Source organism: Bipolaris victoriae, assembly GCF_000527765.1.
Source record: "Bipolaris victoriae FI3 unplaced genomic scaffold scaffold_43, whole genome shotgun sequence".
Lineage (NCBI taxonomy): Eukaryota > Fungi > Ascomycota > Dothideomycetes > Pleosporales > Pleosporaceae > Bipolaris > Bipolaris victoriae.
In genome coordinates this window covers 201630-225831 of record NW_014575349.1, presented here as the reverse complement: position 1 = coordinate 225831, position 24202 = coordinate 201630, and the positions used below count along the sequence as shown (strand labels likewise).

At 51.6% G+C, this 24202-nt stretch overlaps 8 protein-coding genes across 8 annotated transcripts; 2 read left to right on the top strand and 6 right to left on the bottom strand.

Moving 5' to 3' along the window:
• Window positions 1-1924: 1924 nt before the first annotated feature.
• On the bottom strand, window positions 1925-5117 carry COCVIDRAFT_26755 (hypothetical protein; the record flags this gene model as incomplete). Its single annotated transcript, XM_014701040.1, has 3 exons — window positions 1925-3071; window positions 3280-3983; window positions 5079-5117. The coding sequence occupies 3 exons, from the start codon at window positions 5115-5117 to the stop codon at window positions 1925-1927; spliced, it is 1890 nt and encodes a 629-aa protein (XP_014556526.1).
• A 2985-nt stretch (window positions 5118-8102) lies between these two features.
• On the bottom strand, window positions 8103-9532 carry COCVIDRAFT_26754 (hypothetical protein; the record flags this gene model as incomplete). Its single annotated transcript, XM_014701039.1, has 3 exons — window positions 8103-8469; window positions 8516-9374; window positions 9463-9532. The coding sequence occupies 3 exons, from the start codon at window positions 9530-9532 to the stop codon at window positions 8103-8105; spliced, it is 1296 nt and encodes a 431-aa protein (XP_014556525.1).
• A 666-nt stretch (window positions 9533-10198) lies between these two features.
• Window positions 10199-10699, bottom strand: COCVIDRAFT_37905 (hypothetical protein; the record flags this gene model as incomplete). The annotated part of the gene is made up of 4 exons (XM_014701102.1): window positions 10199-10228; window positions 10279-10368; window positions 10504-10582; window positions 10692-10699. 4 exons carry the CDS (start codon window positions 10697-10699, stop codon window positions 10199-10201), a joined length of 207 nt encoding a protein of 68 aa, XP_014556588.1.
• Window positions 10700-10936: 237 nt separating this feature from the next.
• COCVIDRAFT_99475 (hypothetical protein) lies at window positions 10937-13594 on the top strand (the record flags this gene model as incomplete). The annotated part of the gene is made up of 1 exon (XM_014701101.1): window positions 10937-13594. The coding sequence occupies one exon, from the start codon at window positions 10937-10939 to the stop codon at window positions 13592-13594; it is 2658 nt and encodes an 885-aa protein (XP_014556587.1).
• Window positions 13595-13841: 247 nt separating this feature from the next.
• Window positions 13842-14370, bottom strand: COCVIDRAFT_16102 (hypothetical protein; the record flags this gene model as incomplete). The annotated part of the gene is made up of 2 exons (XM_014701013.1): window positions 13842-14039; window positions 14182-14370. The coding sequence occupies 2 exons, from the start codon at window positions 14368-14370 to the stop codon at window positions 13842-13844; spliced, it is 387 nt and encodes a 128-aa protein (XP_014556499.1).
• Window positions 14371-15377: 1007 nt separating this feature from the next.
• Window positions 15378-22489, bottom strand: COCVIDRAFT_99439 (hypothetical protein; the record flags this gene model as incomplete). Its single annotated transcript, XM_014701100.1, has 5 exons — window positions 15378-16912; window positions 16962-21823; window positions 21882-21976; window positions 22045-22215; window positions 22292-22489. 5 exons carry the CDS (start codon window positions 22487-22489, stop codon window positions 15378-15380), a joined length of 6861 nt encoding a protein of 2286 aa, XP_014556586.1.
• A 299-nt stretch (window positions 22490-22788) lies between these two features.
• Window positions 22789-23151, bottom strand: COCVIDRAFT_37901 (hypothetical protein; the record flags this gene model as incomplete). Its single annotated transcript, XM_014701099.1, has 1 exon — window positions 22789-23151. The coding sequence occupies one exon, from the start codon at window positions 23149-23151 to the stop codon at window positions 22789-22791; it is 363 nt and encodes a 120-aa protein (XP_014556585.1).
• Window positions 23152-23373: 222 nt separating this feature from the next.
• On the top strand, window positions 23374-23823 carry COCVIDRAFT_16100 (hypothetical protein; the record flags this gene model as incomplete). The annotated part of the gene is made up of 2 exons (XM_014701012.1): window positions 23374-23490; window positions 23581-23823. The coding sequence occupies 2 exons, from the start codon at window positions 23374-23376 to the stop codon at window positions 23821-23823; spliced, it is 360 nt and encodes a 119-aa protein (XP_014556498.1).
• Window positions 23824-24202: the final 379 nt, after the last annotated feature.

Below are 24202 nucleotides of genomic sequence, written 5' to 3'. Positions count from 1 at the left end.
ATGTGATGTACTGGGATGTGATTTGATGCTATTTTTCCTGTATCGTTGACTGGATTTAACCAGATAGGTCGGGGAGTGTGGACGTATATGATATTGTTTTGTCATGTCTTGTATGGAAAACGAGGCCAGTTGAGACGAGACGAAGCAGATAACGAAGCGAGTATCAAGAGCGAAATCGAACACAAGTAGTCTCCGTTGATTGTGCTTCCCAAACCAATATCTCTCCTATTTACTAAACGTGCCACCTCACCATACATCTTTCAACCCATCTATTCTTCCCTTGAAACCACGAAAGTCACCTCTAATGCATTGCTCTCCCAAACACACTACATCCTCCCCAGCATAACCAGCAGAAAACAGCACTTCTTCTCCCTCCTACCCTCAACTTATCTACCGCTCTCCCCACTCCACCTCTGAGAATCCCATATATAACATCTTTACCTCTCACAGCCCTCACCACACCTACTTATCTTTCAAACCTAACACCACCTACAACAAACATACAAAGAAACGAAGGCATCTCCCAATCTCGAACATACCAAGCATAAGTAAGTTCTCGCACTCACTTTTTTAAAGACTACTAGCTCAGCTATCCTGCTTTCACAACAAATTTTTCTGGTAGTTATATCGAGAACTTTTTTTTAAGGTTCTAAAGTTAGACAGACGTCTCTCTCTCTCTCTCTCTCTCTCTCTCCCTTTCCCCCATGCCATTCGATATACTTTCAAAAGAAAGAGGGAAAAAAAAGATTTTTCTGAGATATCCCATGTCTTAACCTACTATATTCTCTCTCTCTCTCTCTTTTTTTCAAACCCTCCCCTTCCTTTTTTAGAAGACATGTAAGAATTACATACATAGAAAACAGTACAAAGGACCCATGCATTACGAACCCACAACCGTTGTCATACAATAGATTCCCCCCCCCTCCCCCCACACTCTCAAGAGAACAAGACAACGAATAAACTCATTTTGTACTCAATCACTTAAACTCCATCTCTTCCATAACACACGAGTTTTTTTCAAGTTTTTTTGTCACTCATAAATCAGACTTATTTTGGGCAACAACAACAACAAAAAAGGAGAGATGTGAGGTTTAACTACTACTACTACTACTACTACTACTACTACTACTACTTGTGAAACTCTCTCTCTCTCTCTCTCTCTCTCTTACTTGTTACATGCTGTTTTTATTCTTTTCCTTGTTTAAGAAAGAAAAAACAAAAAAAGTTCGTCAAAGTGATGAAGGATTGTTTGTATTTGTAGCCAAGACCAAAGCAAAAGGCAAACCTTCCCACATTGCCTATCGTACATGAAGCAAACCCCCACCCCATGTTCATAAACAAGGTTTTTTTTGGTCCTTCGTACATAGGCGAGGAGGGGTAGGAGTTTGGCCCTATTATGCACGACAGCGGGTACCCGTTTGCGTGTCCACGTTGTCGCAAAACTGGTGGAGACCTACCCAAAAAAACGTGGGGTACTAAGCGACACGGGCGCGTGCAGGAAGCTATGGCCATGGAAGCCAGGGGCGTGAACAACAACAAAACACGAGCGCGTACAAGGGAAGAGAACATGTCAAAAAGTCACAAGGCAAACAATGGCAAAGGTTGTAAAGGAGACGCAATTCATTAACTATCCACACACACGTAGCACCGATAAATTCATCACCTAACCAAGGTAGGTATGCACTTACACCCCTAACCAACTGAAGCGCCGGGGCAGCGACAGATGACCAAAGAGCAAGCCCAATGCTACCCAGCTAAGCAAGCATGCAAAAGTTATGAACACATTTATAAGACATAGTGGTCATGAGGATACAAACGCCCAAGAAGGATTGATTAGAGAACGTTTGGATAAGACCTGAGTAAGTGTTAGACGACATGAAGGTAAGAGGCATTGATGGAAAGACATACCGTTGAGTGAAACCATCTACAGCCTGGAGCCGTGGACAACCTTGTAGTCAACAGCCATCTCCATACCATCGTCGTTGATGACGAGGATGCGGACGCTGCCACGGCCGTTGTCAAAGGCCTCTGTCAAGCGGGAGAGGAGACCAGACTGGTCAAGGACGGGAAGACCCTGCTTGACATCACCACCCTCGGTCATGGCGACGACGCGACCGTCCTCGCGGATGTCGAGAACACGGTACTGCTTGAAGACAGGACCAAGCATGTTCTGGACAACGACAGAGGGGGCAGGGTTGGAGATGAAGCTAGACTCCTCATGGAGCTGCTTGGTGAAGAGGTCAACACCGAGGTAGCGGTGCTGGCCAGTCTGGGAGGAGGTGGTGATGCGGATGACCTGGCAAGGGCGGCCCTGAAGGATCAGGAGATCGCCAATGCGGATGTGGTGGCAGGGGATGGTGATGGTGCTTGCGGTAGACATCTTGCGGACTGAGCGAGCTGGGACTGGCGCGGTTGCGATAGACTTGGGGGCGGGAGCAGGTGCGACAGAGACGGACCTGGGGGCTGGGGGAGGGATTGAAGAGTGGACGCGAACGACACGCTCTACAGGGGTTCCGGAGTGGACGGGGTGGGCAGGGGCAACAGTAGGAGCAGTGGTGGTGAACTTCTCCTTAACGATAACCTCCTCGCGTTGGTCGTCGTACTTGGCTCCGGCGAAAGAGTGCTCGTGAGAGTGGTGGTGGCGGTGAGGGTGGATGGGGTGCTGAACGCGGTCGGCTACCTTGTGTGCGGCGTTGGAGATTCCTTGACGAAACGAATGGTACTTGCCCTCGTTGTCGTAATATCCCATATCACGCTTGAACTTCTTGGGGGGTGCAGCAGCGGAACGAGCAGATTCTTCTACTCGGACCTCGGTTTGATGGGAATCAACACTGTCTACCTTCCTGTTGTTGGGATAGGTACCGCGTTGGGTGGTGTAGGTCTCCTTGGAGTAGCTAGCACCGGCGACGATGGGTCGGGTACGTTCACGGAACTGACGTTCAGTAACGTCGAGTTGGGATTGAGTGACGGTGGTGGCAGGGCCGTGAACAGTGTTGAAGTGTCTGTCGTAGGTTGTGTCCTGGACCTCGACTTTTGAGTGTGAAGAGGAAGGAGGAGGTTGGGATTGGTAGCTGAAGGAAGAAAGGAAGGTCAGCTTGGGGTTGGGCAAGGAAGAGCTTAGAGGAGGTGAGGGAAAAGTGGGGACTGCATGTCGCTAGGACAACAACAAACTAATGAGGCTAGCGTGGCGAGGGGGCTGGGTGCCGCTAGCGTCAGGGGGCTGGTCTGTTGTGATGATCCGTGCGAAGATGCGCTGGCAAAACAATGGAGCTTACTTACCGGTCGTGGGATCGTTCAAACTCTACACGGTCCGTACGCTGGGCGTGCTGAGCTTGCTCAGGGTGAGGCTGGGCGTGAGATTGAGCGGCGTGAGAGTGAACGTGCGACTGAACGTGCGACTGCGCGTGTGATTGAGCGTGCGACGGAGCGTGCGACTGGGCGTACGACTGAGCGCGTTGCTGCTGGGGCTGGGCTTGAGCTGGGGCAGGGGCTTGAGGCTGAGCGTAGCGGGTGTGCTCGTGGATATGAACCTCTTCACGGTGCTGAACAGGCTGCTGCTGAGCGTGGACGTGCTGGTGAGTCGACTCTTGATAGTGCTGCGACTGAGCGTGCTGCGAATGAGCGTGCTGCGAATGAGCGTGCTGGGACTGAGCAGGCTGGGAACGGCGGATTCGCTCTTGTTCGTAGATGCGAACCTCTTCCTTGACCTGAGTGTCGTGGCGACGCTTAGAGCGAGAGGAAGAAGACGACGAGGATGATGACGATGAAGAAGAAGAAGATGAAGACGAGGTGGTCGATTTGGGAGGAGGAGGATGTGGCCGATGGACGGTAGCGGAGAAGGATTCGTGGATTTCTTCGTGACCTTCCCGTCCGTGTGAAGCCTGGTATTCAAGATGTGCTTCTTGTTCTACCTGAACACTGGTAGAGTCCTTAACTTCCGCGTTCCGATACGCAGACGGGAAGACACTGAAGGGGATCGGAACCTGCCTCGAATTAGCACAATTCCTTATTTATTCAAGTCTAGGGCGCGGGGAAAACGGCGTACTCGTGCTTCAAAATCCAGTTTGACGGAGTCTGGTCGTTCTTGCTTGAAAACCCTTCGAACCGTTCGAAAACAATTCGAAAGGAATCAAGAAAGAACTTCTTGGCTCCTTTTTAAGGTCTCACGTGGAGAGAAATTGGTGATGGGCGATTTTACTCGGGGGGCGCCAGCTTTGTGGTGTTGACGTGCAGCAGCTTGAAGATGCGCAATTGGATGCAGTAAGCGGGGTGTCGTAGTGGTGGAGGAGAGATGGAGTCAGGAAAACCGACGAGGGGATCAAGTAGATTGGCGGTCAGTTAGGCCTCTGCTGGGTGTGCCGTCTCGTCTCCGCAGGGTTGTGGAGGCTGGGAAGCTCTTGCAGAGCTGTCCAAGAGCGGAAAGGTCTTGTTTACGCCGGGCACTAGCGCGTAGCAGTATCCCCTTTCTTGCCTGTGCCGTGGGCGGACAGACGCCTGGCATCCATCAATTGACGGCCCTTTTGGCACCGAGGCAATTGCTGACGCGCCATTATCCCATCTACGGCTGTTGGCCCGGCGATGCATGGCCCAAGGTATCCCAAGGTGTCGCAATCGCTACTCTCCATCGACGCGCTGCTCCACAGGGCTGCCGGGAGCTTCCCCGACCTGGCTGAAGCGCCATTGACCATTGCCGCCAACAGACCACCACACGAGGGCCGGGCGGTCTTGTATTGCGTGTGCATTTGCAATTGGAGCCCGCCCAGCCTCTGCCATGCGTCATGTCGTCGATAATGCGCACATACGCGCCATTTTCAGCTGAGCCTGTCCATGTTGCACCGCAGCCAGCTCTGCATAGCTCCAGCCTCTCCCCAGCCTCCCACTTTTTGGCGCGTCATCATTGGCTGCCGGCGCGCCCAAGCTGCAGCGCCCAAGCTCCGTGGCTTGCTGTTGATCACGGATCCTCCGGACTATCACGTGAAAAGCTCTGCTCAGCTCCCTCGCTTGTCCCGTGTCCGTGTGCGTGTGTGTGTGTGTCTGTTGGTGCTGGGTGTCAACAAACAGCTCCCAGTCCAACGAACCGTGGTTCTCCATGGCCGCATCATCCATCGTTCCCCCATGGTGTGCGCCCAGCCCTGACATGCAGCACGCGCGGCACCTCCAGTTTCATCACAGTGGACCGTTCTGCCCGCCTGCCCAATTGTCCTCTCTGCCACTGTCGCTCATGTCTGCCATGCTCTTCCCGTTATTGCCCGCATCCCACCATGCTGTCGTGAACTGACATGTCGACAGCCCACCAGGCAGGGTTCCCCATGGCCGTGCTGCGACGACATGTTAGAAGTCCGCCTCTTTGCTCCAAAAATCTCCATTTCTCCGACTGCTCGTCACAGAAAAACCGGTTTCTCTGCCTGCGTTGTCACCTTTCTTTTTAGTGAGGCGACAGGCCATCCTGGGACGGTAATCTTGAGGAGCCGCCGTGTCCCCCAACGCCGTCCAAAGAGCAGCGCCCCCTGGCCGGACTGCTCGGCTTACCGAAGGCCCGTGTATCAGGTCTCGACATCGATCTCGTATAGATGAATCGGCGCTTCTGAGTCGTACTGTGTTTGTTTGTTTGTTTGTTTAGCCGTGTGTTTGTTGATGTGTTTGCAGATGGTGGGTGATGAGTTGCCTTGCCCGCAGTAGTATTGTGTGTCTCGGCTATCCGGTGGGAGCAAGAGCAGACTGCAAGACCTGGAAGCTACCCTGCACCAAGCTCTCTAGTCCCGCCGCACCGCACCGCACCCTCCAACTTCCCCGGAACAACAAAGCAATAGTGCCATATATGGGCTGCTTACCAACTAATCAACATCTAAGCACGCTTATCATCTTGCACTAGTTTACATGACCTGCGAGGCGTCGCCTCATCTTGTAACACCCGGGCGCATTTTGTTGCATTAGTGTAGTTGGAAGAATCCCCATTCGAGCCCGTAGAAAGTTGTTGTATGAATTTAGCTGCAGATGCAATCAACGTTTGTTGACTAAACAACCCACGGAAAAGTCGAAGAACGAGTCAATCTTTTGTTGAGTGCTGTCTTGTAGGTCATCCATGGAACTCGTTCGTCAATAGTGCTCTTGACCATTAGGCGGGGTTACCAAAGAAATGTCGATCAATAAAATCATTGGTGTAAAGAAGAGTAATCCAAACTATGGGAATATCTTGCCTTGTCGATATAGCAGAACAAATCTCGACAAAAAAATTGTGTATTCTATGTGCTCCTACGAAAGATGGGCTAGTTCAAGGGCATTTTCATACGCCTGAGTGGTAGGTACCAGAGCATCAATATCGATATTCTACAAGCTCTTAATTTTTTTTTAGAAACAGTCCACATCTGGCAATGCACTATAAAAGTTGATTAAATTTAATTCAGCAAGGACATTACTAAATACTGGACACTAAGAAGATATATCTACACCATAGGGGAAATATTGATATTTGTTATACACTTATATGTATCCTCACGTGAAGTACAGACAACATAACAAGTTCCTATATACAACAATTACATCGCCTTCTACAAAATAATTATAAACTAAGCTCCTCATTCCTATATCCCGAAAACTAGCCAGCTATCTCTTATGTCCTTGTTCATTGTAGTCTTGATTCATACTACCTCCCTTTTCTCATAGAAAAATCTTAAAAAATAACTAATCTAAATTCATAAAACTTTTACTCCGCGATATACCTATACATTAAGCCCTCACCGAAGAGATATTTCCCTCCCTCATTGCTAATGAGACAAATACTATTTCCCTATCTATCCTACACTATACAGGCTATCTAAAGAACTTAACATTAAATCCATGACACTAGATTTACTAAACTCTTTATAAATCTCACTGTTCTTCTATACCTAAAAACGAGAAAATAGGTATAGAAAAAGAAGAAGTGGTAATAGTAAATACGACGGTTTCAATAGTCACCATTACTGCTTTCTAGGGGAAAAAATGTATGAAAGTAGACATATCAGTTGAACTAGTTCCTATCATTAATCTCTATGAAGAAAAAGAATTTCCACCAGATATTCCAGATTACCTAGATATCCACCTTTCTTTTACTCGAAAATATCTACAATATCTTAGCTAAAACACTTAGTATTCTGAACAAAAGTCAGATATATACTTCTAGACCCAAGCAAACCACTCTATCCATCCACTTCTCCCTACTTCCTACTTAACAAAAGAAGCAGTCAAATATATGCAAAAAAAAGAGAGACGAACCACAAAAAAAACCACCCATCGACCAAACTCAAGTCTTTAGGAGAGCTACCTTTTTCTGAACATGACACCGAATCCCGCCTCGCCCCAGCATTATGAGACCTTACCTACTGGTAAAACTCAGCATCGAAAATTCGTACAAGTCATAAAAAAATGTTATTCTTCAACAAACTTCTACATCACAAATACAAATCTCCCCAAGTAGCACCACCCTCATAGCATTACGCCAATACACAGGCCTACCTATAACCCCTCGGACGAAGTCTATTAAATCCAAATCTTGAGTAAATAAAATCACCGACCTCGTATACACATTAACAAACATGATCCCAGTTTGTGAGATTTTTTTTTAAAAAAAAAAGTCTATCCAGTTTAACCCCCTATCTACGATTCTAGCCTTCAGATATTCCAGCTGTCTCACCCCCGTACGGTGCGGGGTGAAGATGAAGGTTAGTCATACCCTGCTATAGTAGAACTCGTGGCTTGACATTATTTGCAGCCGTTCGGCATATATCCATGAGACTCTGTACTCAACACCAGACAAAGCATTACGCATAGTAAGTTCATCTACATTGGCAATTTACATCCATCACCACTGTCTTTACATATACGAATCAAACCTAGCTTGCAAAAAAAAGTGTTTCAATTAATGACTTCGGTATCACCCTCGCCACAATTTTTTCATACAGAACCCCCCAGAACGCAGAAGGAGCTATAACTTATACATCTTGAACCACAACATGCATATTCCATCCATTCCAACATGACCTAATCGTAAATGCCATCCATCCCATCCGCATTATCTTTTCCCAACCCCCCCTCCACCCCCACTATCTCCCAGGCAAGCCCTTCTAAGCCTTGACCGTACTCCTCTTCATTCCCTTCCTGGCATTCTTCTCGCGCTCCTTCTCCAAAAACTTGCGCTGCTCCTCGGCGCTCAAGCGGCCCAGCTTAGCGTCGCGCTGCTCCTTCTTCAGCTTGTCCAGAGCGATCTTGCGCTCCTCAGCCTTCTCCTCATCCTCGGCCTTGCGGATCTTTGCAATTTGCTCATCGCGCGTCTGCTTGATGCGGCGGAGCGCTTCGGGACGGAAGTGGGCAGATGTAGCCAAGAAATCGGGGAGGCGGAGGAAGTACTGGAACAGGGGCATGGTGTTTGTGTAGTCGGATGAGTACTTGAGTGAGAGGTGAATACGCTTGCGAGGCTTGGTTTCGTCGAGGCTGTGTCGTGTTAGTTTTGTTCATATATGAACCGCTATAAACTTACGTCTTAGGCGCATCAATCGGCTGGTCGGTAACGATAATAGCCTCAAAGTTGTCTCCAGCCTGCTCAATGGCCTTGATGAGCTCGGGGGTGAGCAGCATATCCGTAACCTCGGCGCTCTCGCTCATGACAGTGGTCCATACTGGCAACTTGGCGTGATCGCGGGTTGTAGTCAGAGACAAGTCGTACCGGTCCTCACGCATGCGCTTCATCATATCCTTGTGCACGACGGCAAAGACAAAGCCATCAAAAGTGCTGTTGGAAACCTTCTTGGCATCGCCCTGGCCGTATGACGGAGCAATCTTGGTCTCACGGCCATCGAATACGTATGCCGTGGCCCCAATACGCTCGACAGGAGGAGGAAAGCTCTCAAAGAAGAGAGGAAGCATATGGTCTCCCAGCCACATAAAGGGGTTGTAGCCCTTGGAGAACGAAAGCCTGAAATCGACGAAAGCTACGTTCTGGCGTCCGGTCGCGTAGGTCTGGAACTCATCGGCAGCCTTCTCCTTGAGCAGGCTATCGACATCCGTAACAGACTGCTCAGATTGCGGGCGCGTATAGCCGACCTGGGCAAATTCCTGCGTCAGAACAGGGGCGTGTGCCTTGATCCATGTCTTCGCTTTGCTTCGGTTGCGGTTGGTGCCCCAGAGATGGAAAGCAACAAGGAGGAAGAGGAAGGGCAGGATATACATCTCCAGCTGGAAATCATCTATGCTTGTGCGCTCCCACACGCGGTACCATGCTGTATACGGTCGGTTCGCGCCGATGGATGTGGGAGCCGCCTGCGCTGCGCCGGTGAGAGTCGTAACAGGCGAGATGGCTGCCGGCTTGGGATCAGGAGCACCGGCATAGTCGGCAAAGTCTGGTGTTGTTAGCAGCGTGCGCATATGTTGTTGTGTTGCCGTAATGGCTGGGCGTGCCATTGTGCGGGCAGCGTGGGGGCTACATACCATCATCACCAGCAGCTGGGGCAGGCATAGGCTTCTGCCCCCCGAAGAGACCCTTGACGAAGTCTGCCATTGCGTTGACAGCTCCCAATGAACAGGTGTACGTGGAGTTTTGGCGGGCGCAGGAGGTCTGGGGAAGGATCTCGGCTCGGCTTTAGTCCACTGTTGGCACTGACCTCATTTTACAGGAACTAGCCCGTATATGGAGGGGCACATTTGAGATGTCATTCAAGAGCCTCAAGGTGGCACAATATCGTCGGCGCCGTATGCGCGTACTTTTCATCCGAAGTGGAGTGGATAATATGAGAATATGCATGCTTTTTCCTTGGATTGCAAAATGGAAATTGTCGAAATAGTAGTCATTGACTAGACAAGCCCTCTTCCGATACGGGTCGCATCCGAAAGGCAACATCGCATTGTCTGGGGCCAACTTACCTAGCCAAGCCGAAGAAGCCAGCCATTTTCAACTCAAGTCACTATCATGATCGGGCCTAGCTCAATGCAACGTCACTGCTCTACTATGTTGCATTTGCCTGGACGTATAAGCTTCGAGAGCGGGTGACGATATCTGAGAACATCAAGACTAGGATGAGCCGAAAGGCGGAATGCTCTATTGATTCAAATAAGAGAGATGTTGCTGCTCTTTGCAAGTCAAACACTCGTTGGATGCTTATACGTGGACATGGATGCGTCTCTCCCAGTCCAGCCATGTGTAGATATCATGCTCGAATTGTACACTCTAGTTCTTGCCAGCCCAGGTCTTGTGTCCCTAGAGAAACAATTAGCGGTGTTTCCACCATAGGTAGTGTCTACACGTACGAGAACAAGACGGCTCATCATGTACATGCTAGCACCGAAGGTGGTGTACAGGAGGGCCTTGTAACCGGGGACCATCCACTTGCCACGGCCCTGTACCAAGAAATGTCAGCAAATGTCCTGCCACTATGCCGATGCTAGAGGTCGATGCATCCCAATGGCTCTGCATGTGCTCTTCGTGGTCGCATCATAGCCATGTCATGCCCTCTCTTGTATTCAGCAACGCACCTTCTCCCAGGTCCTCAGTCCGTCGTGCTTTTGGTGTTCGCGCTGCCATTGAGGCACGCGGTTCTCGCGCATAACCCAGCTGCCGGCTGTCAGTGTCGAGCTCTGTGTGTCATATCGGGGCCTCGAAGCGGCCGGCGCCGCGCTCCCAGCGGCCCAGTATGCCGTCCATAGCTCTATCCACGACTTACCCTGCCATTTTGAAGTGTTGAGATGTGTGTTTGCGTGGTTTGCGGGGGCAATTGGTGGTTTCGTGGTATGGGCGGTTTCTCTACGTCGCGAGGTCGAATGATCCATCGGCGGAAGAGAGTCGAATGCCAAGGCCCTTGACCCGTTTGGGCACAGCAACTTTCCGCATCTTCAGACTTGAGCGTGGGACCGCAAGACGATTGCGGCCGCCAATGGACAAGTATCACCCTCGCATCTTGTCTTGTTGATGCCACCGGCCCTCGAAAGGCTCCTCGCAAGCCCGTCGGCCTTGCGACTCCTGCGATCCATTGTCAATGCCTCGGAATTCCCTGCCGCTTGCTCAACAGCCACCAAATGCTGCTCTGTCCCTCACCACCGCAACTATTCCAACAATATCACATATCGGACAGGTCCTCTCGCACACCCAAAATGGAAACGCATGAAAGAGGCAGCCCTGGAAGCAGCGCTACGAGAGTCTGTTCGCGAAGCCCTTCAAAATGACGATGCCAATGACGCAGTCAAACCGACAATCGACATATTCAAGAATGATGCCGTACCTTTGACCACGCGGGAGGACGATCCTACACAGCTCGCCACCGTTCTTGCATATGAAGAAAGGATCAATGGGGCAGAGGGCGTCCGGAATGTCTGGCGAAGCATTCGTTACCACGGCTATTCGCTACCCACTGAGGATACGCCAGACGCCGAATTTCTATGGGGAACATTCATAAAACATCACCAAGTCATAACAAAGGTTGTGGAGCATGCAGGAGAATTACTTCTCGAGACAGGCAAGACGTTCCCCCGTTTATACAGCCTAGCCATGAGCCATTGGCTTCCTAGGAACCCCGGGGCAGCGTTGAAATATCACCATGCGCTAGTGAAAAACCTAAACCTCAAGAAACTCCCCTTGCGCGAATTGGCGCGGTCAGGTCGCCTTGCTTTCAAGAATGATGCATACGAAGTCTTGAGAGAGATATATGAGCATAGCAACGAACGGGACCTCTATGACGAAGTGGTAACAGCTTTGATAGACAAACGTGCCATCGCAATAGCACGCCATTGGCACATGACTTGCACTGAGCGCAATGACATGCCGTCAGAGAGTGTCGCATCGCATCCCGTCGTTCGCCTCTTTACTGTCGAAGCATTAGCCCAAAAAGTACGGGTCGATGTGACAGGGACGAGGAAGGTTCTACACAGTGAAAAAACCAAGTACAGTGAGAAGCTTATGCGTCGCTTGTCAGGTCCTGATACTGCACCCGTGCGATTTGAAGATTCCTTCGTTGCCCGCATGTTCGCAACGCGAACCTTCCCACCTGCTTCCGTCATACATGGGCTCTCTATGGTGGGGGTGAACGAAATTGGACCGCTGGCTGTGCTCACAATGGCTAGACAGACGCAGCCTATAGAAGAACTCCAAAGCAGACTCGAAGAGCTTAGGGCTGCTGGTATCGCTTTGCAAGGCTGTGTCTTTTCATTGGCTTTGGAGAAGTTTGTTTCGGAGCAGAAGTGGGAGCTGGTGCGTAGTATAGTTGAAAGTGATCAGCATCCAGATGTATTTGGCGATGCTGAGGTGCAGCGGACGCTACTCGACTTTTACCTTGAACAGGGTGATCGATTGCAAGCTCAGCGTACCCTAGCTATTCTTACTCTCTTTCACAACGATCCAAGCCGAGAGTCGTGGAACCTCCTTTTGCAGACTTGCATTACACGTACCGGACCGGAGCATGTTATGGCAGTACTTCAAGACATGCGCGCTAAGAATATCATGTTGACACCGGAGTCAATCATGGCGATCAAAGGATTACTGCGTCGACGGAATAGAGGGCACAGGCCTGTTGCTTCTCCCCAAAAGACGTACGATGACCTCCGCTTTGTAACTCGTACCTTCATGATGATCCTTGAGATGGGAATGGGAGCCATCTCTCCGCTCCACTGGCGCGAGATCATTCGCCGATTCGGCATGGAGGGCAGGTTGAGAGAGCTACGCCGCCTTCTCCTCTGGCTTCTCTGCTGGTACGCGCCGAGGAGCCACCTCCAATTCGCGACACTACCCAAGTCACCTTTTCTGAAACCAGCGACCGCAAAGTTGCGTGCTTTCCATCCAGAGCCGAACCGCTACTTCAACTTTCCCGTTGCGGTCACACAACGACAGAACAAATATCATCCGGTCAGACAAATCTTCCAGCCCTCACTCATCCAAGGGCTCATCAAATGGGGTTTCAAAGCCGGATTACTTCCCAACGCCACCCTGGAACAAAACATACTTAACTCCAAATTCGCAAAGAAACACTACCGCCGCCGCTTACTCGAAAACCATCTCATCGGACGCCTAGGATGGAGTACCGGCCTTCAAACCGTAGTCCAGCTGCGCGATCTCGGTGTATACGTGCACTACCACACCGTTCTCAAAGTCCTCCAGGAGCAATTCGTAATCATGTTCGGTCGGAGCCATTCACGCATCAAAGAAAACAGGATAATGGAGCGCGTCAACACCCGTCCTTACGCCCAGTACATCCGCGAAGTCAACAGAATCTGGGGCAGTCCGCTCTTTCGGGAACCGCAGCTCTTCGCCTCGGGAATGGTGCATCATCATATGTGGCATCCGCGTATGCGCAGGAAGATTAATCGTAGGGCTTCTATCAATCTTGTTGATATCCTGGGTCCGGATTGGCGGGAGCGGCATAGCGAGCGGCAGGCGGTGACGCCTCAGAGCGCTGTGAAAGGTGATGTTGCAGAGTCTTTGGATCATTTGAAACACTCTTTTGCGGTGCAGGCTGAAGCTCTGGACCAGGATCCGGAATCTGTTCGTCGTGCTACGGGAAAGGCTATGGACGAGTTAGATGGGATTGAGACGGGTGATGATGGGAACAGTGTACGCGTTACCAAGATTATGAAATGAGGGTCTCCAAACATGTAGTTGTACGCATAAATCAGAATCGACTAGTTTCGAGCGTTTTGATCATTTCATATGGTGTTTTCACATCGTTGTGCCCCAACTCTCCATTCATTCCAATAACATACCTGGTACCCACCCATACCCAAAAACCCATATTCACACGTATTTCTCGCTTTTCCACTTGTACCACCCGTCATAAACCACTCCATTCATTCATTCATTCAATATTGTTTACACAACAAAAACACCCCTACGCATCAGTCCCCTTGTACATATCCCCCAAACTCGTCTCCGTCCTCACCGCATCCTCATGATAATGCGCATTCGCCTTGCTCACACTCGTATCCAGCTCCTCAAAGCGCCTCAAATCCATCGGTTCCGCCAGCAACGGGATGACGTAAGGGTCAAATGTCTTCCAGTAAGGGTTGTTGAGATGGTATTGTTGGGACTGTGCATTCATTCATGTATTAGTACGTATACTGTGTATATCACGTGCAAAAAAAGCTTTCTCTCTCTCTCTCTCTCTTTTCGATGAGGATTGGTGGAAGGGGGGAGGGGGGGAAAGAAGGAGAAAAAGGGAAATAACATACACTCTCCTGCGCATACCTCTCCACGATACAAAACTTGCGCGGCTCCTTTGTATCCTGCATGACGAACCAACTCAGCGTCTCCTTGTCCTGGCTGTAGACCTGGCTGGCCTCGACGAGCTTGGCGCTGAGCTTGCGGATGCATTCTGCGTCGTCTTTTGCGACGAGGTGAACGACGATTGTGTAGACCATTTTTTGCTCTTCTCTTTTTCTTGCTCTTTCCTGTCTGGATGGGGTGCGTGGATGGATTGTAGCAACGCGAGAACGTACACGGATGTGTATGTAGTGCGAGACCGTCAATTAAGCGTCGTGTTATAGTACTTCTTGATAACCGTAAAAAAAGTAGAGCTGAGGAAGAAGAGAAGAAGAAGAAAAGCTATCCTCACCTCCCTCACCGGAGATTTTTTTTCTTCTAAAACAGCTTTGCGGCCTAGTGACGTATCTGCATGCATGGGTTTGGAGGGGAGGGGGGCGTCCGTTGGAACAATGACCCCGCTCGGAGACGGGAAAAAGTGGAGTCTTTACAGAAAGAGAGAGGTTAGGTGATCTGCGCGCGTCGCCTCATACCTCGTGATCCGGAGGATGTCTTTTCTCTTCTCTCGGACCGATCAGAATTGGGGTGGAGGGGAGAGGGGTGTGGGATTACGGGGAGAAAAAGGAGGGTTAGAGGGGTTTAGTGGGGGATTTGGTATGAATGTAGGTATTGAGTTGAGTGTAGGTTTGGGCCCACTGTCTTCACTCTACATATTCACAAGGCACTTCTCGCTGCGCTTGGCAATTGATTGCTGAGTGGACTATGCATAAGTTCTATCATCTGATAAATTGTTAATAATTATTATTTTGTACAGTACAAATACACTACAACAACTAATTTGAAAAGTTTGATTTAGCTACATGTATTAAACAGAAAAGGACCAGGAGAAAACATGTGCCTCCCAACACAGCCCCCTCCCTGCCTCATCTATCCCTCCCATGAAAACTGCTTTGCTTCCCCTCTCATTCTCTCAAACTAATTGATAGTGAGAGTAGAAAATTTCCCAAAAAAGCTCGCGCACTAACAACGCTAAAGTTACACTATCGCCGTCCCAGTCATTTCCCCCACATCCGAAAGAAAAAAGAAGCATAAACATCTCATAAAAATGCCATGCCATGCCGTAAGCGCATCAAAAGCGAAAAAGAATACGTAAAAAAACGCACAATTACGCCTTGCTCAACATCTTGAGTACCTCTTCCTTCTCGCCTGTCGGTAGCGTGCTGAGCAAGCTGATAACACCCTTCAAGCCACCCTCGCGGTCCTTGCGCATGAGTTGTGCAATCTCATCCGCGATACCGTCGGTCTTGAGTTGCTCAATTTTCTCGCTAACCAACGGCCTGTTCTCCTCGTACCATATGGCAGCGGCCATATCGTCTTGCTCCCAGTTGGGGATGCTGGACAGGTGCTTCAGCATCTCGAAGCCACGAGTACGGGTGGCTGGGTCGGCCAAGGGGCTCTCGTGTGTTGGCGAGGCAGCAGCGGCGAACTTCTTGAGGATGTACTCCTCGTCGAGACGGCGGCGGAGGCGCCAGTAGAAGAAGCGGCGGGCGTTTTGCCAGCGAAGTCCCTTTCGGATGACACCCTTGGCTTGCATACGACCAGCGCGGTCGTGAAGGTCGGCGAATTGAATAGCAATCTGGCCGTAGATGGGCAGAAGCAACTTCTCGCGCTCATTCATCTTGGCCTTGATTTCCTTGAGTTCGGCCTCTGGTGTGTCCTTGTCGTTCAGCTTGCGCTTAAGCTCACCATAGACGGGATCGTTGCGGGCCATGGTGTCGAGTTGGCGCTCCTTGCGGTACTTGATACCGACGATACCTTCGGGCTCGAGAACACCACCACGAGAGTCTTCATCGGCGTACATTTCCATGAATTGAGGGTTGATGGTAGGATCGACGACGACCCATGATCCACCACGGAGCTCGCCGAATGGAGGAATGTATACGAAGACGGGCTGCTGGTACTTGACGAGGCCATCGACAATGTACGAACCGTACTTGAGGACTTCGTTGTACATGTCGCGCTGACCACCAGAGAAACCACGCCAGTTAGCAAGGATCATCAGCGGCAGTTGCTCACCGTTGTTGAAGTCCTTGATAGCCTGGGCAGTCTTGAATGCAGAGTTGGGGTACCAGACACCACCAGCCTCAGATGTAACTTGCTCGATCGAGTCTGGGTTGGCGGGATCGGCAGGCGTGACATTCTCAACCGAGCGGGTCTCGACAGCGATGACACCAATGGGGATGCCACCGAGGCGAGCACGACCGACGACAACAGTCTTAGCCCAGCCACCAAGAGTCTCCTCAAACGAACCGCGATCAAAGAGACCAGATTGGAAGCCATCTTCGTCCTCCTTTCCAGCAATGAGATGCCTGACGTCGTAGGCAGACTTGCCAGGGGGGTAGTAGGTGATGTCACGGTCCCAGGCGTCAGCCGAAGGAGAAATCGGGACAGGGTTGCCCTTCTTGTCAGGAACATAAGACAGCCACTTGACGATCTTGGAAACACCCTCGAAATCATCACCGGCAGTCGAGTGTGAAACACCGTTTCGGTACATGATCTGCGTGCCACCAAGCTGGAGGTTGGAGGTGTAGACCTCACGACCGAGCAGCTTGTTGATAGCCTGAGCACCAGTGAGAATAATTGGCTGGCCCTCGATCTGGATGGCACGCTGACCGAGACGGACAAGGTAAGCACCGATACCTATCAAGTGTTAGTAAGTTGTTGCAAAAATCGTAATAGAAATACATACCAACTGAACGGCAAGTGACCAAAGTGATTGTGAAGATGTCCTCGTAAGCCCTTGATGTCTCACCAGCAATGAGACCAGAGCCACGGAGGGACTCAACACCGAGACCATCCTCAGCACCAATGATGGTAGTGATCTTGTAGCGAGTCTCACCACCATCCTCGACCTTCTCGCAGATGACATCCTTGCGCTTGCCATCAACAAAGTGCTCGTACTTCTCGGGGGTCAAGTAGAGGTAGTCGAAACCAGCCTCGGGCTTTTCAGGGACCTTCCACGCCACGGAGAAGTGGGGAATGAGCTCCTCGGCAAGACCAATTCGTGCACCAGAGTTGGCAGACAGGTAGATTCGGGGAATGCCAAGCTTACGTGCGAGCTCAGAGCACTTGTGGAAGAAGTTGTCTTCCGCAGGTCCGAAGGAACCAATCTTGTAGGTGATGTCGTTGGCGATGATGATGAAGCGACGGCCACGGGGGTATTCGGGCGTCTTGGCAGTCACGATCCAACCGACCATACCAATGTTGTTCTGGCCAGGGTCGCGGTTGACCTCAGCAAGGTTCTCAGTGTCATCAAGCACCAATTCGTAGTACTCGAGGCACTCTCCCTTGGCTGGCTGAGTCTCGCGGAGCGAGGGTTGCTTCTTGATGGCCTCGATCCAGCTGTTCTCGGTGGCTTGACGGAAGAGCTCTGGGAAGTCGTACACGTACTGAGTACCCATAAGGTGGGCTTTGTACCTCTTGGGTTGAAGGGCACCCTTGGTGGGGTAAGGAGTAGAGACTGGCTGCAAGTGGAGCGAACCAATCTTGTTGGTCCCGCCAATGCTGTGGAAGAGCCACTTGCCAGCCTTCTCAGACTTGCGCTCAGCGTACATCTCCACCTCGATGACGTATCCAGAGGTGTTGGTGATGATCACACGGAGTGGGTAAGGAATGCCAGTCTGAGGGTCAGTCACAATGATGCGGATCTCAGCACCAGTGACACGGAGGCGCCAGAGTCGTCGACCGAAACGCTCCAAGAAACCGCCAATGGCCTCTTCGACCTCGGTGGGGTTGAGAGGGAAGACGTGAGAGAAGTTGATGAAGATGTGGTTCATGTCAGCTTGCGAGGTGCCAACAATCTCCAGAGCATCCAGAATGTCAGTCATCAACCTATCCGTCTCAGAGATCATGTACTCAGCGGTAGGAATCTCCTCTCGGAGACGGCCAGATCTGACGACTGCCCTCAAGAAGTAGCGCTTGTCACTCTCGGCACCCTTGCCAATAGCCTCATAAATGTGGATATTGCGGTTTTCCGTGAAGACTGGCTTGATGTTGAACTTGGAGAGTCTGCCAAGCTCAAGCTGGAAGGCAAGAGCAGGCTCGACGTGACGGATACTGGCATCTTCCTCGTAGTTGGGTCCACGGAAAGTGTAGTAGCCGGGGTAAGTTCCGTCCTTGTGACCGCAGATGAAGGAGATGCGGCGGATACGGCGCGACAGAAGCTCCGTCTTGAAGTCCTCGACAATAGGCAGGATGCGGTCGAGGATCTCCTTGTCGTCGTTGCCCTCAATATCGCGGACAGCAACGTTGAGGACACCGGTGAGCTCATCACTGTGCTTGGGCTCGTTGACACCAGTGGTAGGAGTGCGCTTCATGGTCAAGCCCTCCCTTAGGCCAGTACCAGTCTTCTTCTCCTTGCCAAGGTTGGGGAAAATGTCCAAAGCCTTGCTGATGAGTTCGTCGGCATCATCAAGAAAGTCAACAGGGACGACAACACCCTTCCTGGTGGGCTCACCCTCGAAGCGGTTTTGCCATGCGGTCATGTCGCTCAGGGACTGGATGCGAGGCGGGCGCTCAAATCCTGGGGTGCTTGGTGTACCAGGCTCTGAAGGCTCTACGGCAAGACCGTACTCCGCCTCACCGACCTTGCGGAGGATGAAGTCCCAAGAAAGGAAGCATTGCTGCTCGCCCTCATTGTGGTAGTTGATGTTCTGGAGCTGGTACGCACGGTAAGCACGGCGAGTGTATACCTCCAGGGCAGCAAGAGCAACCCAGGGATCAGAATGGACGAAGAACTGGGTCAACACGTCAAAGACAGTGTACCTAGAATCGACAACCTCCTTGATGACCTCAAAGTTGGGCTCACGGTGGTCCCATCCGCTCTCGCCGTAGCGAGACTCAACGACGGAAGAGCGCAGGATGTGCTCCATCTGTGCTGTACGCTCCTCAAGCGAGGGCATAGCGCACTGAATGAGGACCTCACGAGCCTTGAGGGAGACCTTGGCAGTCTGCCTGGACTCGAGCTCAGTGAGCTTCTTGAGGATGTCCTTGAAGTACTTGGACACATTGCCGACACCGGGCTTGTTAGGTCGGTAGAGGTCAAGGATGGCAATGACGAGGTTGTTCTTAGCGCCAACCCTGGTGTGAGACAGGACAGTCTGGACAACGCTGGTGATGTTGTCACGGTTCTCGTCACGGAGCTTGAGGATAACTTCCTCGTCACGCGATGTGCGAGACGAGAAGAGCGACTCAGTAGCCCAGTACATCTCCAAAAGCTTGATCATAACACTGTACTCATGTGCCTTGAGACCCTCAGAGTAGCGGTCAATGACATCAGCTAGAGGCGCCAAAGAAGCCTTGAGCAGCGCAACGTCGCCCTTTGCTACGTTCTCCTCTACGAACTTCTGGAACGCCTTGTTGAGCGCCTTACTAGGGAACTCAAGGTTACGGCTGTGGGCCTTGTCGACGATCTGAGAGAAGGTAGCATCGAGCTTCTGTGGCATACGAGCGTGAAGGGCAGACGCCTGAGCGCTCCACTCTCCATACGGCAGCTCAGGATCCCTGAGGACATCTACAAGCTCCTTGAGGGTGCTCTGCATGATCACCTGGTTGTCGAAACCCTGGAAGATGTTCTCAAGGATATAGTACAGGTAGTTGAATCGCTGCGGTGGCTTAGCTCCGGGCACTTGAGGTGCACCAAGGTCGGGAAGCTGGCCTGTGAAGTTCTGGGCAGTCTTGACCCTGGATGGGTCATCGAGAGCAAGGACAGCGAGAATGTCACCAGCCTCGAGAGTGGCTCCTGGTTGCTTAATCAGGTTGACCATACCGGCCTCCTGTGCGATCAAAGGCATGTACATCTTCATGACCTCAACCTCAGCAAAAGGTTGACCCTTGTCAACGTGCTCGCCGTTCTCAACGAGGAACCTGACGAGCTTACCGGGCGATGGGGTTCGCAGTTGAGTAGGGTCGTTCTCTTGCTCGAGGAGACAAGTCTTGCCGTCAACCGAGAGACGGGTGGCGCCGACTTCCTCCTTCCAGTAGACGTTGTGCGACTTTCCGCTGAGCAAGATCAAGAGACCGCCATCAGCAAGTGCCCTGATACCGACCGAGCACTTTGTTCCGTTGATGAACAGAGTGAAGCTGTCAATGGTCGATTTGGTAGCGGTAAACTTGTATCGGTTACCCTCGTAGATGAAGTCGATAGGGAAGACCGTCTTGAGCACATCCTTGGACGGCACCTGACCCTTTTGCAGACTGGCAGTGTACTCGCTGATGCATGCTTCGCTCGCAACGTGAGCCTTGGTGACAGCACCGCAAATAACGGCAATCATGGTGTCTGGTCGCTCAGCAGTCAGCTTCTTGGAAATGAGCTCATCGAGCCAGCCAGTTGTGATGGTGTTCTCCTCGAAAGCAGGCGTCTCGAGCAACTTGATGAGGTACTCAACAGTTGTTCGGAAATCACCACGAATGCTCAACTCCTTGAGCGCAACAACCATGTGCTTTCGCGATGCTTGTCGGTTCTCGCCATAAGCGAAAATGTGACCAAACTGCGAGTCGGAGAAGCTGTGAATACCACCAGCGGAGCTGACGGAGAAGTAACCCCAGACGTTGGAGCTACTCCTGAAGTTGAGGTCGTGAATGGTACCACCAGATGGCTTGAAGCCCTCATCGGGATCTTCAGAAGTGATACGGCAGGCCGTGCAGTGACCCTTGGGAGTAGGTCGTCGCTGGCTCTTAGCGCTGCCCTCGGTGGAGAAGTCAAAGTCGATGACAGAGCTGGAGTGGGGATCAGCGCCGTACAGGAGACGAATATCACGAATACGGTGCAATGGAAGACCCATGGCGATCTGGAGCTGGGCGGCTGGGAGGTTCACGCCCGTTACCATTTCGGTGGTAGGGTGCTCGACTTGAAGACGAGGGTTCAGCTCCAAGAAGTAGAACTTGTCGTCAGCGTGCGAGTAGAGGTACTCGACGGTACCGGCAGAGACGTATCCGACGAGCCGTCCGAGCGAGACGGCAGCCTTCTCCATCTCCTGGAAGGTCTTTGAGCCAGCAACTGTTACCGGTGCCTCCTCAATGATCTTCTGGTGTCGTCGCTGTACCGAACAGTCACGTCCGAACAGCGAAATGTTGTTGCCGTACTGGTCAGCCAGCAGCTGGACTTCCAAGTGGCGTGCGCTGCCCGCCAACTTCATAATGAAGATGGGCGATCCGGGAATCTCAGAGGCAGCCGCCTTGTAAAGCTGCTCAAAGTCTTCCTCGCGCTCGACCTTTCGGATACCCTTGCCACCACCACCTTCTGAGGCCTTAACCATGACGGGGAAGCCAATCATCTTGGCCTTCTCAAGACCCTCTTCCCACGACTTGGTGCAACCCTTTTGGTAGACGTCGTCCTCGACTGTGACAATGCCGTTGCTGTCAACCTTGACCTCATCAACACCGGTTCCTGACCATGGAATGCATGGTACGCCGGCGTGTTGTGCGACAATTGTGGAGGAGATCTTGTCACCAAGCGAGCGCATGGCAGATCCTGGAGGACCAATGAAGATGATCTTCTTGGGCGAAGCGGCAAGCGATTCGGGAAGTTTGGGGTTCTCCGAGGCGTGTCCCCTAGAAACACAATGTCAGCCCAATTTGCCCCTCCCCAATTCATGTAGAGAATACGCACCATCCTGCCCACACGGCGTGGACGTTCATTCGCTCGGCCACATCGACAATGAGCTCGACGTTAGCGTAGTTGTTGTTGTTGGTACCGCCGGGTACCTGCATGTACCTGTTAGTCGGTCCTCCATTTGTTTTGCCGCTCCCAGGCTTTGCAAGTGGCAACGTACCTCGACGTATTGATCCGCCATGCGGATGTACTCTGCGTTGGCCTGGAGATCGTCGGGCGTGGCCATGACGGTGAATTGAATTGCCCGCTCATCGCCAAACGTCTCGTATGCCCATTTCCGCACCGAGCGGATCTCTTTGACGGCGGCGATACCGTTGTTCGCAATGAGAACCTGCGAAGAAAGCCCGAGTCAGCGCGCCCGAAACGCCAAACAAACATGTAATTGCCGGGAAAAGGATTTCTCTTACATTGGTAATGACTGTGTGTCCATCGTGCGCTGCCACAAAGTCCTTGACTTTGCCGGGAGAGGCTACGCTGAGGTTGTTGCCGCCGATAAAGTGCGGAGCAAGATCGAACTTGGCTGAGTAGGAGCTCGGGGAGCCATTGGCATCCCCATTGACTCCGTTCTGAGCAGCTCCGGCCATATTGTTTGCTGGTAATCCCATGCAACTAGGGAATTAGTTGAATGTGGAGGGAGTTGGGAGGGGAAAGTTTGGTCGGGAACTCAGGTCGGCGAGTGATCGGGTAATTTTCGACTGAGTAATGGGCAAAGCTGGAGCTCGGCCTTTAGTGTCGTAGATCTACAAATGAGACCCAACGTCGGTTGGTCTGCAAGAAAAAACCGGATGCACACACCCTCTTGTTTGGACAAGTGTGCAGTTGCTGTTGTAGCAATTCTGTCGGTGGGAGGACCCGAGCAGAAGTGTTAGTAGATTACAGCTGGAGTATCGGAGGGGAAGGCCGCTCAAAAGCAATCTTCCGATACTAAATGCGTCCAAATGTGTATGTATGCGGGCGCCGGGAGGAGAGCACCTGCAAACAACGATTGGACAGTGAGGGAGAGAGTGCTGTAGGGCAAGATACAGCACCGTAGTTTGTATATATATATGGGCGTGTATATGTATAGTGAGGTGAGAGAGACTTGTGTGAGAGAGAGAGAGAAGGAGGAGGGAGGAAGCAAAGTTGAGGAAGAGGGGAAACAACAGCAGTCGCAAAGTAGCCGGGCGAGGACTTGTGTAAGTATTAATTTTTTTCCTCTCAAGGAGGGTCGCGGAACACCCCAATGCACTTCCCGAAGAGCTGTTGAGCTTGAGCCGAAGCTGCACATTACCCAGCGATGCCAAACCTGGGATGGGGGCCCTGGACCACGTACCCCATGCCGCCCCTGGCCATGTCTCGATCGCTCCCAAGCCACCGTAACATGGTGGGCGTCGGAACTCGGTCGGAACTCCTTGGTGTAAGCTATCGCGACTCCGCTCGGAAGAAAAAAACTCCATAACTCTCTGACACTGGCAAAAAGGGCCACTAGAAGATTCCATTGTGCAACTCCATGTCCGCAGAGTGGCCCATGGCCCGAGAGAACCAAGCGTTGGAGTACAAGAGGGTGGGCATTGGCCGCCATGGCGGTGCCAGTAATCGGCGTGTTGGGAGAGCCAGTTCCGAATTAGTTTGTTCTTGCGAGCGAGAGGGCCACCCGATCGCGACCTTCCCCCCCCCCATTCACTATCTCTCAGCAAAAAACAACCTCATTTTCTAGGTGCATCGCGATGCTGCCCGTCCCGCTTCCATTGGCCCCCACTTGCAATCTGTCCCTGAGTTGCGGCCAAGTCGTAGTCGTGATGTCTCAATGCCCCCTTTGCCGTCCTCTCCTACCCCTCCCGCTCAACAAAGTCGCCCATGTTGCCCCCCTCCCCACGCATTCCTCCGATCGCCCTCTTTTCTGTTCACCGCCAGCCAACACGCATTCCCCACCGGCGCGCCGCAAACTTTTTGCCCCTAAGCAACTTGCCAATTGCCGTCAGACCAAAATATACATTAGAAAACTAAGACAACAAGACAATTCAATAAACCCGACCCCGTCCGTTGTCATGACCGCAGCTTGCCCTGTCACTACTTTTGGTCGTTTCAATGATGATGCTCGGGTCTCCTCCTCCGGTATGTCTCTTCCATCGGACTCCGTCGTACGCCACCCAATCAGCGCGCCCAACCACCTTCTCGGATCATATCAAGAGAGAGACAGACACTCACCCCCCTCCTCGGAGCATATCACACTACGCTCAAATCAACCCAAATGAATGACGCCTCTTTTTCTTCAAATAAACGGATTACACCGTAGTGTACCAAAAAAGACCAAAAGACGGTGGAAGAGAGAGGAAAAA